Consider the following 22357-nt stretch of genomic DNA (forward strand, 5'->3'; position numbering starts at 1 on the left):
CTGCTTCTGAAGATAATAACATCAGAAGCTGGGCATCTGGAGGCTCAAGAGCTCCAGAAACAGTGCCTGACACATAGGAGGTGGCAGAGAAACAGGTACTGAATAAACCATAAAACCCATCAGGACTAACATTTCAGTCCGTGTAAATTTCACCCAAGTCTGCTGATTCCAGCTTTTGTAATAAAACTAAAAATAGCCAGCATTTACTGAGGGTTTAGGATGGCAGGCTCCCCTCTAAGCACTTATATGTATTCCTATTAAAATGCTCACAACCCCATGAATAAGTTACTGTTATTAATATTATTACCATTGCCATTTTACAGAGAACGAAAATGAGACACAGGAAGGTTAGAACCGAGTCCAAGGTCACACAGGGTGTGCGGGATGCAGCTGCCTGCTTCTCTAGCCTGTGTGTGGGGTCTAGAGATAAAGACTGTTCTCTCTTTCATCAGCAACAGGCATGTGTATCTGATGCATGTGTCTTCTCTGGTTTACGCTTCCAGAGCCCTGCCCTCTCCCTCACCTTTCTCTCCAGGTGTGTTTCCCTGAAACATGGTTCCCCAGGTGCAAGGTGTGCCCACCCAGATGTGGGTGCACCCTGGTGGTGCTGCAGCCTGAGCGGGGGGTGGGGGGGCAGCAGGGGGCCCAGGAGCCTTGTTCAGCGGGGAGGGAGGCACCCGGGCAGCTGAGGCTGTGCAGACCTGGTGGCGGGACTCTGCCCACTTTCTGAACACAGAGAGATTTGCACTGATGACCTGGACCGAAGGCAGGACACCTGGAACCTGGAAGTCAGGTGTGCTCACAGAAGACCGGCCAGGAAGATGGCAGTCAAGCCTTCCCAGGGAGGCTGCCTTGAGGTCACAGCCCCCACACACACACCTTGTCATTCGTGATTGTCACTCACCCTTCAGTTTCCCACCCCAGTCCTGGAGCTCCAGGAAAGCAGCCTCAGCCATCCAGCTCTGTGTTAACTGTGCCTCACACACAGCCAGCTCTAGGAACCAGGGTCTGATGCTTTGTAAGTACCTCTGCTGGAAGCTCATTAAATGTGGGGTAGACAGATTAGGGGACTCCTCCTGACAAATGTGGTACAAAGGTGACCGAGAACGTTATGTTCTGATGAGCGAGTATACATGCAGGCTCCCAGGCGACAGGAAGCCCATTAAATACCCCCACACAGTACTTTCACTGATGCCCCAGATGGTCCTTCAGGGTCATTTCTATAGAGGCTGCTGGCACAGGGTCACCCGGAAAGCAGGGGAACGCAGGTTTGGCTGACTCCACACCCTGCCTCCCATGTGATAAGGAGCAGCTGTACCACTTCTAGTGGTTTCAGGGGACAGATGATGAAGAGCAGATGCAGAGATGAGGACCTGTGCACAGGTGGTTTAGCACACATGTGTCCCATGAGACTGGGGAAGCAGGGACCCAGGGCAGGGAAAGCGGGGAAGGCAGGCAGAGGCGCATCTCAGCAAAGGTCCCCACGAAGGGAGCGCCAGCCTGCTCCTGCAGGGGAGGGAACTACATCTCAGCCTGTCCCATCCCCCGACAGGAGCACACCTCCACACACGTGCACTGATAACCACAGGCTCGTGGCAAGGGCTAGAGGTGGGGATGGGGGACGCTGGGCTTCAAACTCCCAGGCAAGTTCAGATCCCAGACAGCGTGCTCCCGGGAGCCTGGGGCTGGGTCCTCCAATGCAGAGTCCCAGATGCAGGTCCCCAGAGCAAAGGGGCGGGGGAATTGCATGAGACGGGGAGGGACACACGTGTGTACAGGCAGTGAGGATGCTCAGACAGGGAATGAGTGATTCTCACAGGGACAGGGATCACTGCAGAGAACCAACACAAATCCTTTCTGCCAGCTGAGTGGGCTAGAGGGGTGGAAGGTGAGGAAGAAAGGGACAGGCATTAAAAACCAGTGTGTGTGTGTGTGTGTGTGTGTGTGTGTGTGTGTTCAGTCGCTCAGTTGTGTCCAAGTTTGCAACCCCTGTAGACTGCAGCCCAAGCTCCTCAGTGCATTAAATTTTCCAAGCAAGAATAATGGAGGGGGTTGCCATTTCCTCCTCCAGGGGATCTCCCTGACCCAGGGATCAAACCTGCACCTCCCACACTGACAGGCGGATTCCTTATCACTGAGCCACCTGGGAAGCCCATTAAGTCGAAGCAGAGAGGGATCAACCAGGGTACAAGAGACTGAAGGAATCTTCCCAAAGAGGGACCTTGGAGGTTGAGCAGACTTTAAGATTTGATCTCAAGGACAAAGATGGACAACAATTCTGGCTTGGACCCCCAGGGAGCTGATCACTGAACCAGCTGGCAGAGCAGATTCACAGTCTACACTGGGAGTCCAAGGCGAGGGGCCCTGGCTTCAGAGTTTCCGAGATGACTTTTGTGAGGAGCAGAGGTGCCAACATCCTTCAGGTCTGGACTCCTCCAGACGTGTCCTTCTTGAGCAGCGCTCTCCTCCAACCCCAGGAGGGCACTCCTAGCCTAGGAGCGGGGGCGTTTTTACCTGATTAATACTGTCCATGAAAACAGGCATATTTGGTATTTAGCTGCACTTTAATGGGCTCTGAAAAGAAATTAGTTTGATTCATTTGAAGAATAAATGTCTCTCCCCACCCCTTACATGGTGAAACTCTTAAAAGCTTTCACTTAATGAAAATGTAAATTACCTCTCAAAACATTACTAAAACTAATCATGGCAATTTTTTCACGCTTCCACAATTTACTGCTCATCCTTTTCTCTTGCTTTGATGAGCAGTGACTAGCAGATGTCTGTTTGTGCCGAACCACTTAACACAGCCTCAGTAAGTTTAAGCAGTGTCCCTCCCCCATATATGACTTAACTGATCATCCCCCTAAGACGAAATAATGTTTTTTAACATCTCCAGGTAGGAAGGGTTGCAAAACCTATTAAATAGCATCACTTGGGTGAAAGGAAACAGCCAAGGGTAAGTATACATAACATTCATTCACAGACAATTACCTGTAACCCTGAACTCAGAAAACAAATCTGTGAAACCCACAAAATGCAAGCCTTCAAATCAAGCAGAATCACATTAAAAAAAAAATTCTTACTTCTGGTTTCTCTTCCTAGAATACTGTAACCCTCATGTTTTTATTCACCATCATTCATCTCTGTATCTCTCAACGCTTAGGATTTTGGCTTATAGGAGGAATCTGAAAAGTTTTGGAAGAGCTAGAGCCATCCTGGCTTCAGTGAAACATTAGAGGATCACCTACAATTTTTACTTTTATATTTTTGGTGATGACCAAGATCCAGTGGCCTTTAGAATCGTACTGACGTCTAAGCCCAAACCATGCACACATCCACATCCACAGAAAACAAGCTCCCTTGATGCCCTGCACCCAGTGCCGTGAACAGAGGAATGCACTGTCGCCGTGGGGGTGTATTCACCTCTTTACACACATGTCCCTACTGTAATGCGGGGGTCTTTCTAGAAGGCCTGGGGAGGATAACTCTTACCTGGTGCAAGCTCAGAGACTGTCCTAGTCTATTCCACAAGAAACGTTGCTAACTCAGACAAGAAGGAGCCATCCATTTACCTGAGCAGTTTTTCCCAAGTCACCTTTTTAAAAAGTATTGAGAAAAGAAACATTGTAGTATATCAATTATGACTACATTTCCCAGGGGAAGTTACTATTTTTTCTTATTCACAAAATGAAATCATAAACACCGACCTTAGAAAACCCAATGAGAAAGTAAGTCCCATCCAGAGAAGCAGAATCTAAATCTAAACCTGCGTATTTAAAGCACATTTCATATCATATGGCTACCAGAGAAGGAACATATTTTCAAAGAGAACAAGACTGCATAATTCTGCCCCTTAATTTATGTGGCAACATTCTCCGTGTGAACAGCACTGGGTTTATGGCTTCCTAGTGCTTTAGTTTCCAGTACTCTTGCCTGGAGAATCCCATGGACGGAGGAACCTGGTGGGCTGCCGTCTATGGGGTCGCCAAGAGTCGGACACGACTGAGCGAGAGACACAGCAGCAGCAGCAGCAGTGCTTTGTGTCATCTGGCTGTGCCTTGGGAGACAAAAATCTCATCTCAGCCTCCATCTCTACTGTATTAATTACTGGGACACTTCTGTCTCCCCATGAAGACTGGGTGCTTCCAGAGCAGGAAAGCATCTCCTCATCCCCAGGGATGCGTTCCACAACACCAACTTGCGGCAGATGCTACTAAGTAAACAACTGCTGAACGTGTAAGAGCGTCACTGACTCTTGCTGGTGGTCACTGTGAGCTTACTATGGGTCAGGACCATTCTAGTCATTTCCTTGCATAATTCATTCAAACCTTAACACAAACCTATGAGGTAGGGACCTTCTACCAGCCCAACTTTATAGATGAAGAATCCAAGAAATCATACAGGTGAAATAACTTTTCTAAATCCAGAAGGCTGAGAAGTGTCAGAAGCAGGAATTGAACCTGGAAATTTTGGAATGTGCGGCCTGTACCACTCCTGAATTCTGCCTCACTAGACACAATGAGTTTTTCCTATTTCTATTTTAAAGCAATTATCCTGCAATTAATAATAATTTTCCAAAAAAAATTTAAAAATAATTTTAAAAATTTTTGAAAAAGGTTCTGTTTCTGACCTGGGACGTTTCCTTTAATAACCTCCATAACATGTAAAGTGCCCTTTACATTTATAATCTCTAAGATACACAACCATACAAAATCGATGGGATGCAGCAAAAGCAGTTCTTAGAGGGACATTCATAGCAATATAGGCCTTATTTAAGAAAGAAGAAAGATCTCAAACAACCTAACCCACCACCTAAAAGAATTAGAAAAAGAAGAACGAAGAAAACCAAAAGTTAGCAGAAGAAAGTAGATAATAAAGATCAGAGAGGAAATAAATAAAATAGAGATTTTTAAAAAATCAGTAAGACCAAGATCTGGTTCTTTGAAAGGGTAAACAAAATGCACAATCCTCTGGCCAGGCTCACCAAGAAGAAAAGACAGGCCCCAAACATGCAAAAACAGACATATAATGTGTAAGACAAAGCCCTACAGAGGACGGATATTTATCCTCATGTTTCAGGTGAGGAAGTGAAGCTCAAATTGTCAAGGCCTGGGATCACATGACTAGTTCATGCAGCATCAGGGTTCAAGCGTCCTACTTCCTCAGTCAACTCCACGAACCTTCTTCTGGCAGAAGCTGCGGTGGGAGGAGGCATAATACAGCTGGCAGCACAGGGGGAACCCGCAGGCACCTGAATGAGCACAGGACATAGGCGAGGGGGTGACCTCCAGTCTCGGATGCCTGACATTCCCCGGAGAAAGGAGGAGTGAAGAGTGGAGGAGAAGGACCTCCTTGGAAATGTGGGGGTTTGACTACTACTTACTGCTTAACTCTATGCAGAGTCAGGGGCGAAGCTAGCGGTCTCCAGGGTCTTTCTCTTTCTGAATCATAGGCCCCAGCCAGCCTGTTGCCCGTAAACTATTGGCCTCCCTGGCTTGTCCCTTGCATGGTCCACACAAGCTCCCTCTACCCTGCATCTCCCACACCTCCCCCAAGGAGGAGCTAAACAGACCACCACATCTACCCTAACTTTGCAGTCATTCAACTGCTACAACTCTACTCACCATAATATCACTGCCAACAACGGGGTAATATAATTGCCAAGGCAACCCAAAATTAATTTTTGGAAATGTAGCTATGAATGACCAGAACTCTTGACCTTACTAAATTTGATTTCTACAATATTCTTGGCTACCTTGTAGAGTGAAAGTCAAGCAGCTTTTACACTGTTCTGTCTTTTTGTCTCCTTACCTTCTCTCTCTTCCATTCCAAAGTATGTCTCCTCCTTCTTAAGGTCTGGTTGATCTATATATACATTCTCCCAAACTTACTAATGCAAATACTTCTGCCAGAATATAATCTTGATGTCTAGCTTTACTTTTTATGTAATAAGTTCTATATTTCTGACTCAATGCTATCACATTGAACTTGCTGATCGCCTGGGATACCTAACTAATGCTCCAAGGTTAGAACCTGGATTGTCCTTGGCAATCCTTCTTCCCAAGGAGGATTGCCTTTGACTTCTTATTGTGCACAGAAAGTGCTACCACACCTGCCTACTGACTCAGTCCCATACACCGAGCTGATTATTAACTCCTCTTTGACAGCAGGCTTCTTACCTACCAGCTAGATGCCATTTCCCATCCTCTTCCTCCCTGATTTGATTTTAGCCAACCTCTACAGCCAGGTTTGGGGCTTCCCAGGTATCTCAGTGGTAAAGAGTCGATCTGCCAATGCAGGAAACCCAAGAGACTCAGGTTCGATCCCTGGGTCAGGAAGATCCCCTGGAGGAGGAAATGGTAACCCACTCCAGTATTCTTGCTCAGAACATTCCATGGACAGAGGAGCCTGGCAGGCTACAGTCCATGGAGTCATAAAGAGTCAGACACACCTGAGCAACTGAGCCTGCATTCACAGCCAGGATTATCCTCAGATACCAGCCGCTCCTAGGAGAGTTTTTTGTTTTTTTGTTTTCTTTTAGTCAGGTCCCCTTTGCAATAACACAGGGCCAAAGCAACAGTGGGTCTACGTTTCCAAAATCCACTTATTCAACAATCAACAATGGTTCACTGAGTGCCTCTATGTGCCCTGCTAAGCCCTGGTTTACAGTGATAAATGAAGGCTTACCAGTGGGCAGCAAGTGCCCCACTGTTATCCTCCTGCTCACCTGTCTGCCCAACGATGGAGGCGCTCAGTCTGTGGGGGATCCTTGAGGACACCTTCAAGGTCACTCGGATCTGATAATACCTAAGAAAAGAACAGAGGACAGGCTGCTGAATATCAGACTTATTATTGCCTGCTTCTAAAAACACCTAGACTTAATCCTAAAGACTGTAGGCAACAGGCTAGTTTCTGGATGGCATGCATGATCGTCTAGCATCAGAGAGAGATTTATTTTGCCAGCACTGTCAGGGAGGGATGAGATGGGCCAAGATGGAGACAGGAAGTTGAGTACATCTGAGGATCCTATGAGACACAGAAAAGGTTGTGGTGATAGAAATAGGAACAAGGGAGCGATAAGTCATATGCCACAGGTACGTTATGAGAGATGGCTTGTCTTTAGGTGAAAAAGTCCATTTTACAGAAAATAGGATTTGAGTGCGTGATGGACAATCCATACACGAACTGAACTGCTATCACATTGCAACACAAATATTTCCTTTAGAAACACAGCAGCTGAGCTGCCAGTCCTGGGGGTATCAGCGAACAATGTCACCAGTGTATTTCTACGCTCTGGGTTTTATCACGTCACCCCCATTTCTAGATTCGGTCATTGCAGAATGTCGAGCAGGTTCCCATGCTGTCGGGACTTTTATTTGTCCTCTTCTGCTACATGTGCTGAAGCATGTTTGGAAGTTCTGCACCTCGCAATTAACGATCCTTTCATTTGCAGGAACATGTCTGGCCTATCATTGTCCTCCCCTTCCACTGTTTTCAAACCCATTGGGTAAAAGACTTTGAATGAAGCAAACTGAAATAGAAGTAAAATAGACTATGAACACGCATCAGTTTCTCATGGCTCACTGAACTCACAGCTGGGAGCTATTCTGTGACTGAGTCCGTTGCATGTGAATACAGTCAGAGAAGGTCCCTGTTGATGCGTTCGTGGGTATACGGTGATCCAAGGAGACCGAGAGCAGAGAACACAGGCACTGCACTCGTGCGGCTTGGGTGATGTCACGTGAGAGCTGGGTGACTCTGAAGACATCACACGCCTTCTCTAAGCTGTTTGTATCTGTAAAATGAGGTCTCCTGCATTGCAGGCAGATTCTTTGCCCCCTGAGCCACCAGGGTAGCCCCAAAAGAAAGAAAGAAAAAGATCTGTCATAACTTCTGCTTCCAGGAAATATGGAGTAGACATATTTTTCCCTATTCTCACTAACCGTAGCCAAAAGTTCTACACAGTGTACAGAAAAAGAAACAAAAGGAGGTTCTCAAAGGTGAAGAAGAAAGCACACCATCTAGGGACCTCAAGGTCCAAGGAAAGGCATGGGGGTGGGTTTTCTGGATATTCTTTTGCCTCACAAACTTCTCACTGTAGTTCATCTGTTATTCCTCTCTACAGCACATTTAAAAAACAACGGTTTTTAATCTCAAGGAAGCTGAATTCACCATTTTTTATGGGTAATGTGTTTTGTGTCAGGTTTAAAAACTCTGCTTAGTTCTAGATCCCAAAACTCCTCTATTTTGTTTTCCTAAAAGCTTTCTATTTTTCATTGAGGTCTATGATCCACTTTGAGGTCATTTTTACATGAGGAGTGAGATAAGCTAAGTTTCTGTTCGTCTTATTGGGGCCTATGGGTGTCCGGTTGCTTCAGGACTATTTATTGGAAAGGCTTTATAGAATTACTTTTGAAACTTTGTCAAGGATCTCCAGGGTGACCTCTGACTGCTGTGTGGGGCTAACAGGTCCAGGCTCCCCATGTGGTCTGTGTTTAAACCAGGCCAGGTGGAGTTCTGGTTCCCATCACCACCTGCTCGTAGGGAAAACCTAGCTCTCTATTTGAGACCTTCTCTTGCTGGCGGAGAGGTGGGAGGTGCTTGTTACAGCCTGGCAACATTGGACATCCAGGGTCCCACTCGGCCTTTGCTGGTGTGGGTGGAGGTCAAGCCACAGTTTTTCCTATGCTGCTTGGCTCATACAGAACTACTATTGTCAAAACTTTTCTGTCTTGCTGGGCTGCTTCCTATTTAAAAACAGAGACATTACTTTGTCAACAAAGGTCCGTCTAGTCAAAGCTATGGTGTTTCCAGTAGTCATGTATGGATGTGAGAGTTGGACTATAAAGAAAGCTGAACACTGAAGAATTGATGCTTTTGAACTGTGGTGTTGGAGAAGACTCTTGAGTCCCTTGGACTGCAAGGAGATCCAACCAGTCAATCCTAAAGGAAATCAGTCCAATATTCATTGGAAGGACTGATGCTGAAGCTGAAACTCCAATATTTTGGCCACCTGATGTGAAGAACTGACTCATTGGAAAAGACCCTGATGCTGGGAAAGATTAAAGGCAGGAAGAGAAGGGGACCACAGAGGATGAGATGGTTGGATGGCATCACCGACTCAATGGACATGAGTTTGAGTAAACTCTGGGAGTTGGTGATGGACACGGAAGCCTGGTGTGCTGCGGTCCATGGGGTCACAAAGAGTCAGACGTGACTGAGGGACTGAATGAACTGCAGCTGCTTCCTTCCTGGTCCTGTGTCTCAAGAAAGCAGACATTTTTGGTTGGAGCTTTTATTTTGATATTTAAAATGGCCTCTGAGTGTAGAGCTAAAGTGCTGTCTAGTGTCCCTAAAAGCAAGAAGCCTGCGATGTGCCTGACACAGAAAAGAGGGTGTTCAGGTAGGCTTCACTCAGGAATGAGTTACACTGCTGTCAGCCATGAGTTCAATGTTAATGAATCAGATGAATATATTTGTATAGGCAGATACATATATATGTATATATGCTACCCTGTGCTTAGTCGTTCAGTCATGTCCGACTCTTTGGAAACCCATGGACTGTAGCCCACCAGGCTCCTCTGTCCAGAGGGATTCTCCAGGCAATAATACTGAAGTGGGTTGTCATACCCTCCTCCAGGCAATCTTCCCAACTCAGGGATCAAACTCAGGTCTCCTGCATTGCAAGTGAATTCTTTACCTTCTGAGCCACCAGGGAAGCACAAGAATACTGGAGTAGGTAGCCTATCCCTTCTCCAGGGGAACTTCCTGACCCAGGAATTGAACTGGGTTCTCCTGCATTTCCACCCCACTCCAGTACTCTTGCCTGGAGAATCCCATGGACGGAGGAGCCTGGTGGGCTGCAGTCCATGGGATTGCGAAGAGTCGGACATGACTGAGTGACCTCACTTTCACTTTTCACTTTTTATGCATTGGAGAAGGAAATGGCAACCCAATCCAGTGTTCTTGCCTGGAGAATCCCATGGACGGGATAGCCTGGTGGGCTGCCATCTATGGGGTCGCACAGAGTCGGACACGACTGAAGCAACTTAGCAGCAGCAGCAGCAGCAGCAGCTCCTGCATTTCAGGTATTCTTTAACAGCTGAGCTACCAGGGAAGCCCATGTAAAGGCACATATATATACACACTTATTTTAGGTGTTTCCACATACAGCTATAAACAGAAACACACCTAAACAAGCTATATATTGATCAGGTGATGAGAACATGACCAGAGGCTGTCAGGAACATAACCCTGTGTTTCTGCTAGGATCTTTTACCACCATCATGAAATCCAGAGAGGAAGCATCTGAGTCAGAGAGACAGAGGCAGAGGGGAAGGTTCTTGCGCTGTCTACAGCAGACAGTTGCTACTTAGCAATAGTTAATGACCACTGTGCAGAAATGCTGGCTGTGTAATGCTAGACCATTTTATTTTTCCAAGGAAGACAGTAATTCAGATTTTTAATAAACCATTTAAAAATTTTTGAATGTTGGTTCATAAATCAATGACAATGCCAAGAGCAACAGCAAAAACAATTAGCAGCAGCAACCACAGCCACCGTGTTAACAATAAAGCCCTGTGCTGACAAGATAAAATACACTTGCAGGCTGAATCTCCATGGGCCAGCAATTGGCAAACTCTGATTTATACAAATACAAGATGTCACTTTTAGTGTTTCTATAATAAAAGACCAATGCATTTTAAAAATTTCATCATCAAAGGAAGAGGCACAAATCCTACCACCACCACCAGCAGCAGCAGTTGTAATATTCAAATGGTTTCCTCTCCAAACATAAAATGGGTCAATTATTGCCAGAGGCTATGCATTGCTTTTCTGTTGGATTATGCTCAGAGCAGTTACAATAATGCTCAAGCTTTATTAAGCATCTCTGTGCTAGGACTTATCCTAGGAAATCTCATGTATGCATTCTTGTTTGGTCCTCCACAAAGGCTTCATAGGGCTTTCCTGGTGGCTCAGTGGTAAAGAATCCACCTGCCAATGGAGGAGATGTAAGTTTGATCCTTGGGTTGGGAAGATCCCCTGGAGGAGGAAATGGCAACCCACTCCAGTATTCTTGTCTGGGAAATCCCATGAACAAAGAAGCCTGGTGGGCTACAGTCCATAGGATTGCAAAAAAGTCACACAGGACTTAGCGACTAAGCAATAAAGTCTTTGTAAAAGAAAGCATTATCTCAAGTGTCAACCAAAGAAGACACTGAGTTTTGGAGGACTCAAACTACTTAGCTAAAGTAGTTAAGTTAGCAAAAAGCAAAGAGGTTCTAACTTGAGAAACAACAGTAATTTGTTTTTGCCTATTATATCTGATAAGAGTCATATTTGTTGCACAAATTATAATTCTTTTGTTATCAACTCCGGAGCATTATCTGAATTGTGCTCCTTAAAAGCGCTAATGGTACTGAACCTTATTTCCAGGAACTAGTCATCTTGAACTTCAGATGTTTTATAGGCATATGTTGAAAGAAACAGGTTTCAATTAAGTTGGCCCATTTGGCTTCTGTCTTGATTACACAGAATGTTTCCATCCCTTTAGCAATTATCTTTTTTCTGAAAACAAGTTTCTGTCAGGCCATAAACTCATAAACCATGACATCTATGACATAGATGGTTTTGTTTGATTCTTTCAGGAAATCTTTGCTGCACTTCCTGTGACTTCCATCTTCAAGATTAGAAAACGAAAGCTAGAAATGAAGGCATCTGTCCAAGTTCACATATTCAGTAAATAATGTTAGTGCATCTCCTAGACCTTATTGCTTCAAATAGATATACTTTAACCATTTTAAAGTCACCTTCTTCCGGTTGTGATGACTCAAGGAAGACCCCATGAAGAAGGGAGTAGTTAGCACCAATCCTTGGGGAATGAACAAGCAGTAGGAGAAGATGGGAGTAAGTACCAGTCAGAAGGGATGGAGAAGATAAGACCAGGAAGCGAAAACCTTCAGACTACATGCTGGTATATTTGAACAGTCTAGATTTTCAAAGGGCCCTTTTGGGAAATAAGAGGAAAACAGGCATCCTTTATTGGCTTCCACCTGTAAAAGTGACACTGAACTATGCCCCTTACGTAATGTGGCAGGTAGAATAGTGTCCCTTCCAAAGATAGCTACATCCTGATCTTCAGAACCTTTGAAGAAGAATTAAGGTTGCAGGTGGAATTACAGTTGCTAATCAAAGAAAAAAAAGTATTTTAAGTATAATGAGAGCTGTACTTTTGTACACTGTTGGTAGAATGGAAAAATCATGATAGCCTTTCTGGAAAGCAATTTGGCAAGAATATCAAACATTTTTATTTTCCTTGACGCAATAGTTCAATAGGAATCTAACTTTATTTTTATTTTTTGGCTGCACTGCACAGCATGCAGGATCTTAGCTCCCTACCAGAGATCAAACCTGTACCTCCTGCAGTGGAAGCACGGAGTCCTAACCACTAGACCACCAGGGAAGTCCCTAGGAATCTAACTTTAAAAGTATGTGTGTGATTTTTATAATAGTGAAAAATTAGAACAACAAAGAAATGGTTAAATAAAATCCTATGATGACACATTATATAACCTATAAAAACTATGATTTTGAGGACTACTTAACAAAGGAAAAACGTACAACACATTTTTAATGGGACTATCCTCATTAATTTTTTCCAATATGGTGTTTAAAAGTTAAAATAATGCCAATAAGTGAATCAATAAAGTTTTAATAAGTTTTTTAAAAAATCAGGAGATTATTCTGGATTACCTGGGTGTGTCCAAAGCATTCACCAGGCTTCTTTTCAGTGAAAGAGGAGTGAGTGACAGAAGAATGCAATGTGAGAAAGGTTATCATCCATGCTGGCTGTGAAGAGTAAGGGGCCACCAGCCAAGGAATGTGGACAGCCTATAGGAGCTGGAAAAGATAGGTTCATAGAACCTCCCCTAGAGACTCTACAAAGGATCACAGTCTTGCCAACATTCTTATTTTAGCCCAGAGAGACTCATTTCAGACTTCTGTCCTCCAGAATTGGTAGATAAGCTTACATTGTGTTAAGACTAAGTTTGTGGTGATGTATTACAGCAATAATAGATTAATGTGTACAGGCTTTCAAATCCCCTCCTCATGACAAAACAAATAGACAGGAAAGGTTATCTCTATGTTAACAATATACAAACTGCAACTCAGAAAGATTACATAATTCTCCTGCAGGCACACAGCTAGTTAACGGCAAGATTTAGTGGGGATTAAAACACCAGTGGTCAGTGTTCAGTCACTCAGCTATGTCCTACTCTTTACGACCCCATGGACTGCAGCACACCAGGCTTCTCTGTCCTTCACTATCTCCTGGAGTTTGCTCCAACTCATGTCCATTGAGTCCATGATGCCATCCAACCATTTCATGTCACCCCCTTCTCCTCCTGCCCTCAATCTTTCCCAGCATCAGGGTCTTTTCCAATGTGTCACCTCTTCCCATGAGGTGGCCAAAGTATTGGAGCTTCAGCATCAGTCCTTCCAAGGAATACTCAGGGTTGATTTCCTTTAGGATTGACTGGTTTGATCTCCTTACTGCCCAAGGGGACTCTCAAGAATCTTCTCTAGCACCACAGTTCAAAAGCATCAATTCTTCAGTGCTCAGCCTTCTTTATGGTCCAACTCTCACATTCATATATGACTACTGGAAAGACCATAGCTTTGACTGTATGAACCTTTGACCATTTGACTAAAATTTAAGTTCTTATTTGTGGTGGAAGCAAAGCCCTGTGCTTTAACATTCATAAGCTCACTTAAATTTCCCCATTGTCCATTTTTCCCCAGAAGCCTAACCTCACTTATTCTGATCACTAATGTATTTTTCGTCTATTTTCTCAAAAATGCAGTCAGAATATGAATGTTGCTTTTTGCGTCTATGTTTCTTAGAGCTCTTACTAAGAGCACCATACAAAGGGAAGAAAAACATCTTATAAACATCAGTTATTAGTTGATTAGAAATATCCAGCTTCTGGGGGAGACAAGCCACACCCTATTCTTCTATTTCTAACAACTACCATGATGTTGACACAGAGCTGACATTCATTCAGTGCCAGAGGAATGCACGAATTCATGAATGAATGAATGAGTTCATTCATTCAATAAACCACATTAAGATTCCCTCAATAAACCACAAGGATATACAATCCAACCCCAACATCTACAACTGGGTGAGTGGCTCAGAACCCACGTGTGATTCTTCTAATATTAACAGAACTAGAAATAGGGACTTTCCTGGCAGTCCAGTGGTTGAGATTTCATTTTCCAATGCAGGGAGTGCAGGTTCAATCCCTGGTCAGGAAGCTAAGCTCCAGTGTTTCGTGGCCAGAAAATCAAAGCATAAAACTGAAGCAATACTGAACCAAATTCAATAAAGGCTTTAAAAATGGGCCATGTAAAAATACATACAAAGTGGAAATCTATTCTATAATGGGAGTACAGAGGTCTATGGCATTTTGTCATAACCACTTTCATGCCAGAAGTATTATGAAACCACCTTTCTGACCCAGGGACGTCTGACATGACTTAAAACACAAATCACTGTGCTTGCAGAAAGGTCAACACCAAGACTCTGGAGCCAGAATGTTCCAGAGCCAAGCAGACAAACTTGAGATAGTAACTTTCCTTTTCTGAGCTTCTTCCCTTGTGGGCAATGACACCACTAATGACACAGAACTGTCATGAGATGTGAACAGGGCAGTGCCTGTAAAGCCCTGGCTGATTCTAAACCCCATATTCCATTAAAGACAGAATACTGGTGTTACTGTTACCTAAGACGGGTGTGAAACACACATCCTCCCCAAACACGATCCCACTCTATCCTCCAACCTCATAGCTGGGGTGGAGCTGGGGAAAGGTGAGGGTCTAGGGCTACAAGGTTCAGAGATGCCTGTGGCACAGAGTACTTCATAATACAAGTGGGAGACACAAGATGGAACTCTCTATTCTGATATGGCTTTGTTCATATGGCTGCAAAAAGAAGCATCTTTCTTTGAGTCTTCAGAGTCAATATAGCCCAGTGGTTAAGAGCGTGAACTCTGAAACTGCCTGTTACTGGTCATGTAAAAACCTCAAAGTGGAGGGCCTGAATATCAGACATAATTAAAAGTTGTGAGATTGAAGGAAAACAGACTGGCTCCCAATCGGGAAAGGAGTACGTCAAGGTTGTATATTGTCACCCTGCTTATTTAACTTACATGCAGAGCACATCATGCGAAATGCTGGGCTGGATGAAGAACAAGCTGGAATCAAGATTGCTGAGAGAAATAGCAATAACCTCAGATATGCAGATGACACCACCCTTATGGAGAAAGGGAAGAAGAACTAAAGAGCCTCTTGATGAAAGTGAAAGAGGAGAGTGAAAATGCCGGCTTAAAACTCAACATTCAAAAAATAAGGATCATGGCATCTGGTCCCATCACTTCATTGCAAATAGATGGGGAAACAATGGAAAAAGTGAGAGACTTTATTTTCTTGGGCTCCAAAATCACTGCAGATGGTGATTGCAGCCATGAAATTAAAAGATGCCTACTCTTTGGAAGAAAAGCTATGACCAACCTAGACAGCATATTGAAAAGCAGAGACATTACTTTGCTGACAAAGGTCCATCTAGTGAAAGCTATGGTTTTTCCAATAGTCATGTATGGATGGGAGATTTGGACTATAAAGAAAGCTGAGTGCCAAAGAATTGATGCTTTTGAACTGTGGTGTTGAAGAAGATTCTTGAGAGTTCCTTGGACTGCAAGGAGATCCAACCAGTCCATCCTAAAGGAAATCAGTCCTGAATATTCATTGGAAGGACTGATGCTGAAGCTGAAGCTCAAATTATTTGGCTACCTGATGTGAGTAAAGACCCTGATGCTGAGAAAGATTGAAGGCAGAAGAAGGGGATGACAGGATGAGATGGTTGGATGGCATCACCGACTCGATAGACATGGGTTTGGGTGGACTCCAGGGGTTGGTGATGGACAGGGGGGGGCTGGTGTGCTGTGGTCCATGGGGCTGGAAAGAGTCGGACACGACTGAGCGACTGAACTCAACTGAAGGACATACTGTTTTCGACTGTCTTTTCAACTTTTATGTTTTTATATGCAACTATTAAAATTTCTTTGTAAGTCAAAAAATAAAATAAAATAAAATTCCATTTATGGCAAATTAAAAGCAAAGTGGAAGACCTGCTGGCTTTCAGGTGAAACTCCCTGGCGTAGCAGGGAAACCAGCAAAGGCCTGCCAGTAAATAGAGGCTCAGTGTTCTGAAAACTTAACTATAACAAAGACCCAGGAGAATGACCGATATAGTTTCACTACACACTCATAGACTGATTCATCTATTCTGACAGTATCCACCCACCATGACAGGACTACAAGTCATTTGGCCCCAGTAACAAATGATACTTCTTGAAGAAAAGTTCACTTTACTATTTCAGCAAAACTTATCTAGATATTTCTACATGGTCAAACAATGATTATAACAATTCAGTCAGATTCCAGTAATGTTTACATTGAGAACCCTCCTCATTCCTTTATCCTTTTCCTCCTTGTTGATCCAGAGGGTCTGTGTGTGGCACTCACACTGTGAACTGTCTCAGAATCCATAATCCCAACGCAAGGGGGTGTGGGTTCGATCCCCGGTCGGGGAACTAAGATCCCACATGTCTCACGGCATGGCCAAAAAACAAACAAACAAACAAAAAAACTACAACAGCAATGACAACAGCCATGATGCTTTTGTGTGACTTAAGACAATTTAAACTCTCTGAACTTCAGTTTTCTAATTTACCAAGGGATGTATCTGTTCCCTTCTGGAGCTGACACTGATAAAAATAAAAACCAAGAGCAACCCTGGGCTGCAAAAAATGATGGATATTATTTTTTCTATTGTTATTTTTACACATCAACCCTAACGGGTTCACAAACAAACGCCTGTGTTCATAAAAGCAGGCCACTTACAGGAACGCAAAGCTGCAACACCAGGAGGCTCTTTGGAAATGCTTCTGTAAAAAACGAGGTTGTGCGCCTGCTGGAGCACTGAGATGCACCTCCCCATCCTGGCATCTCCCTGCGCCGTTTGCGTTCACACTGGCTGCTGGACCTGTTGTTCCCACCTAATGAGTCAGCCAGATGGGGTTTCTAATGTGCACGAGTGGCCATGTGTCAGTGTTGTCAGCGCCAGTCTTTATGTCACCCAGAAAAGCACCCTGTGCAGGTAAAATGAAGGCACCTTCTCAAGAGCCAGGCTAGGATGGGATGCCTGACACCTAGGGCAGCAGGCTCTCCTCCTTTTTGACTGGAGGCCGTGTTTGATTTTCTTCACATTTGTGTTGCTTGATTAAATGACATTGGGTGGAAGCAGGCTTGCAAGCTTCTCCTGCAGCTTGAAATGACAGGGGTAATTTAAAACCTCAGACCAGAAAATCTACTGTGTGGTATCACACTGGGGTGAGGGTCTCTACAGAGAGAATTTTTCTGATGGGTGAGACCCGACCCAGCTACAAGTTCCAAGCTGTCTGCAGATAGGGGCAGGGCTGGAAAGCAAACACAACTCACAGGTCTTTTGTATAGCGAGGTCAGAGGCATGGGATGGAACCCTGGAGCTTGTACCTCACAGGGCATGTGTTAAACACTGGCTCATCTCTTATGAGTGACCTTCAGCAATTCATCTGACCTCTCTGAGCACTGATTTCCTCATCTTAAAAATTAATGGTTGTGAAGAACAAATGGGGCCCTATAGGGAGAGCGCGTGGCACAGTGCATAAGACATGGGAAGCACCAACTCCTTTTAAAATTATAATTGTAAGTATTAAAAGAATCGTGACTTATCTAGATGCAGCCATTGAGAAGCACATGCATCAAAAGAGAAAACAATCCCAAGACCACCAAGCTGGTTTGCAGAAACCATGCCAACACCATACTAGAACAAGAGACTGCTCCTTCTGGCCCACTGTCCAACCCACCCTACCAATATATTTGCATACAATTTAATTCTAGGATATATTTTCATATTAACTGATAAGGCCCTCTACACAGAGATGACTAAATTATCTTATTGTAGCTTTGGATACTCTGCACATATTAACAACCACCACAATATCATAGTAAGAATAAAGGAAGCATATTTCTTATAAGCCAGTCTGAGTCAGGCACCATACCAGATGTTTAATATGCAGTGTCACATTCTATTTGGATAATACTCATAAAAGGTGGTCATTATCTCCTCTACTATTCCTTTGAGGAAACTGAAGTTCATAAAAAACAAAACTAAACACTCATAGACTTATAGCTTGTCGCTAGAACTGAAATATAAACTCATGGCTATGTAACTCCAAAGACAAAAATATATTCATATATTTCAAATTAAGGTCAACTCAAAATAAAATGACACATGCACCCCAATCTCACTGCGGCACTATTTACAGCAGCCAGGACACGGAAGCACCAAAACGTCTATCAACAGATAAAGAAAAGAAGATGCGGCACATATATACAAAGGAGCATCACACAGCCAGAACAAGGAATGAAACTGAATCATTTGCAGAGACATACGTGGACCTAGACAGCATCATACAGAGTGAAATAAGTCAGCACGAGGAACACAAATATCACAAACTAATACATATATGTGGAATCTAGAAAAAATAGATTATCTTATTTTCAAAACAGAAAGAGGCACAGAGGTAGAACAAACACGTGGACGCCACAGGAGACAGAGGAGGGTCAGGATGCATATGGATACTGATGTATATTGACTGACACCATTGATACTGTGTGTAAAATAGATAACTAATGAGAACCTACTGCACAGCACAGGGAACTCTACTCAGTGCTCTGTGGGGACCTGAATGGGAAGGAAATCCAAAAACAAGGACAAATATGTATGCACATGGCTGATTCACTTTGCCATACAGTAGAAATTAACACAGCATTGTAAAGCAGCTATACTCCAATACAAATTAACTTAAAACAAATCAAGGTCATTTCATATATATACTGGTCACCTGCAAATGTACGTGGGGTGCAGTGATGGCTCATAATAACAGGAAGAATCCAAACATTCCATCATGCCAGTGATAATAATGGCGAAAAAATTTGCAACCTTTGTGTCCACTTTATCCACATTCTTGCTACTCAGTTATGGTCAACTGGAAATTAACCTATGCTAAGTGCAAAGCATCAAGGCAGGGGCTGAGGGCCCAGAGACAAACGAGAAAACAGTCCCCACCCTTAAAGAGCTTACAGTCCAGCAGATATGAAAATTGATTTCACAAATTATTCTAATCATAGGGAGGCTCTCTGAGTTTTCAAGAAGATGAGATGAAGGGCAAGGTTAGCTCAGAGTGCGAGATGTTGCTTCCAGTACAAAGCAGGGGTCCACCCAAGGAGGAAGTGAATTAAAACTCATCCTTAAAAATAGCACAGTGTACTGGAGAGACGTCCTATGTCAAGAGACAGGAGTGCAAGCCAAGTGTTCAAGCCCAGTGAAGACATCAGAGTAGCTGGAGCAGAGAGGGGTAACTTGAATGGCACCCATTTTTCAGTATGCCCGCATTATAATGCTGGTCTCCAGGAAATAAGGCTAGACCCTTGTTCAGTAGAACCACGATGTGCTTCTTAGGTATTAGAGTGCAGGCTTTGCCCCCGATCGTGACTGAGATCCTGGCAGGCAGGGGTGCTCTGGAACAGAAGTGTGTTCATGTTGCACGTAGCTGATGCATCTATGCGTGAGTTCACCTGATTTCTGTAGGGTTTGAGCCATCTCACAGGTGTAGGTTAGAACTGATGAAGCTCAGTGCCATTTTGGCTCACCCTTGAAGAATGGGTAGATCTTGGCCATGCTAGGAAGATGGAATGATATTTTAAAGTGGAAAAGCAACTTGGAGACCTTGCAGAGGGGTGGTTTCTGGAGAGCATGAGTGAGAACAGTAGGGAGCTGAGTTTGGCTGGACTGCAGGATGAGGTAGGAGGAACTATAAATACATATTTCCCAAATATTTACTCTAGTATGCGTGCTCACTCAGTCATGTTTGACTCTTTCCGAGCCCTGCGGAGCCAGGCTCTGCTGTCCATGAGATTCTCCAGGCAAGAATACTGGAGTGGGTTGCCATTTCTTCCTCCAGGGGATCTTCCCAAACCAGGAGTCTAACTCTTGCCTCTTAGGTCTCCTTCATTGGCAGGAGAATTCTTTACACTAGTACCACCATTTGCTATTATAAACAGCAAGATACCCAAGATAACCTCCCGCACCAGAGGATGTAAGTGTGATGGCTAAAGACACCAACTGTGAAATCAAAGAGAGTTTGGTCCCACATTCATCACCTCCCAGCTGTTTGACCTCAAGAAAGTTACTCAATGTCTCTGAGCTACCATTTCCTCCCTTGCAACATGCAGATAAACAATTAGACCAAACTGCTAGTGTTTCCTAAGGGTGACATACGATAGTTTAGCACAGCATAGAGTCAGTCCTCAGTAATTGTTGGCTGAATTAATTATCACCACGATTATTCTAATAAAGGTAGTTTTGTGGAAGGCATTGGGCAACACCGCGGAAGACCAATATCTGGAGTTAAACCTGGGTTTGAATCCTGGCTCTGCCACCTGCCAGGAGTGTGACATTGGGAAAATCTTGCACCTCTCTGAGCCTCAGTTTTTTTCATTTGTCAAAGAGGGGTAGCAACACCCATTTGGTAGGTCTGTTGGAAGAATAAATGTGATAATGTATGAAAAGTGCCTCCACTCCACGTCTACTCAGAAAATACAAGATTCTTCAGACATCATTTTGGATGATATTACCTTCTACTCTGCTTTCTTCCTGAAAAAATACACAAGGAATCTGGTGTGAGTCATATATCATGCATGTGCCACGATGACGAGTAAGTGGGTACTAAATCTGTGTTAAAAACAGCTTGAAAGATGATGAGTGCACAGAGATAGACGCATAAACACCCTCACCAACTGTTCTCTCGGAGGAACCGCTGACCAATTTCCAGCCCTTTCCAAGGAGAACGTGTCTCTTTTGAGAAGACACGGTCACTACCCTGCTTAATTTTCTTCCCTTGGCTGCTATGTCTCTTGATTGCCTTTTGCTATAAAAACTAACAGAAGTTTGAAGGCGTCCTGGAGACTTCAAGGAATTTCCTTTTCTGCATAAAAACGTCCACTTCCTCACCCATCAGATCTTTATTACTGCAAAACCGTTCAGACAGAACCACCACGAAGAAGTCCCTGAGCTCCATTTGACTAAGAAATGCGCTCTATAATTACCATGGGGGAGGTATTTTGAAACCAAAATATCCTTCTATGAGGCCAATTGTCTCTGCCAGTGGAGGAGTGGGGAAGAAAGCAAGGCCTTGGGGTGAGAAGACCTCTCTGTTTGGCTATGAGGCTCAGAGGAAGGGGGGGTGTGTTTAGAAGGCAACAAGACTCCCAGCCGAGCCTCCGCTCTCTGGTCACAGCTGTGAATGCTAATACAAGCCTGATAAGTGCGTGTGGACAAGCCCTGGGCTCAGTGCGAGTGAGACCCGGGTCAGGAAGTTAAGAGACAGATGACACCACCTAAACGTTAAATGACTTGCACAGACAGACAAGGGAAAAGAGTCCCGAATGCTTAAGAGCAGAATGCAGAGGCAGCTTAAGAAAGGTGCGGCACACTGAACCCAGGAATGCTAGCTTAAATCTGGGGTGCCTCTCACCCTGGTGGGCAAAAGACTGCTCCTTGATGGGCTGGGTTTGCTCAGTCTTTCCCTAAGCAAACTCTCCAACCATTCTCTCTCTCCTGCCCCACCATCCACCACCCTCCACTCCATCACTGACACCTTCTTCTCTGACGATAAAGCTGAGGCATCTGCTTGTATTTCTGCAGCCAGGCACCAGCTGCTCGATTTTACTATCAGTTGCCTTTTCTTACATTTCTCCCTTAATCTACAATCAAGGGGCCTTGAGTTCAAAACTCCGGCTGCTGGGATAGGCCCTTCAGGGCCATGTCAGTCGTTTTTATGGAGAGCAATCCACCACTTCCAGTGTCCTCCCTGCCCTTGAGGACTGGGCAAGACAAACACCCAACCAACATCTGCAAGGGCAGGGCAGCCCCAGGCAGTCTGGATCCACAGAGGACACTGGAGAGAGCTCCCTGCACGGTCGCAATCTCAACACTGTCCGACCAGAAGGTGCTGCCCTGTCCAATGAAATGAGCACAACCTCCGGCCACCAAGCCCTGACCCTGCAGTGAGTGCAGCTCAGTCCAGGAGGACACCTTCTGTCCAGGGGTCAGTGAACCACCTAAGTGCAGCCATCTTCATCTTACCCATGAAGGAAATGAGTCCTCAGAGGTTAAGTGGCTCTCCCAAGG

The 22357-nt window shown here is 44.4% G+C and overlaps 1 protein-coding gene across 1 annotated transcript in view; it reads right to left on the reverse strand.

Moving 5' to 3' along the window:
• FAM135B (family with sequence similarity 135, member B) overlaps window positions 1–22357 on the reverse strand; it is a 150531-nt gene that overhangs the window by 109738 nt on the left and 18436 nt on the right. Inside the window, exon 2 of the mRNA XM_010834787.1 lies at window positions 6728–6807. Coding sequence (XP_010833089.1) covers window positions 6728–6807 — 80 coding nt within the window. The remainder of the gene's footprint in view (window positions 1–6727; window positions 6808–22357) is intronic.

Source organism: Bison bison, unplaced genomic scaffold, assembly GCF_000754665.1.
Source record: "Bison bison bison isolate TAMUID 2011002044 unplaced genomic scaffold, Bison_UMD1.0 scf7180017864036, whole genome shotgun sequence".
Taxonomy (NCBI): Eukaryota; Metazoa; Chordata; class Mammalia; order Artiodactyla; family Bovidae; genus Bison; species Bison bison.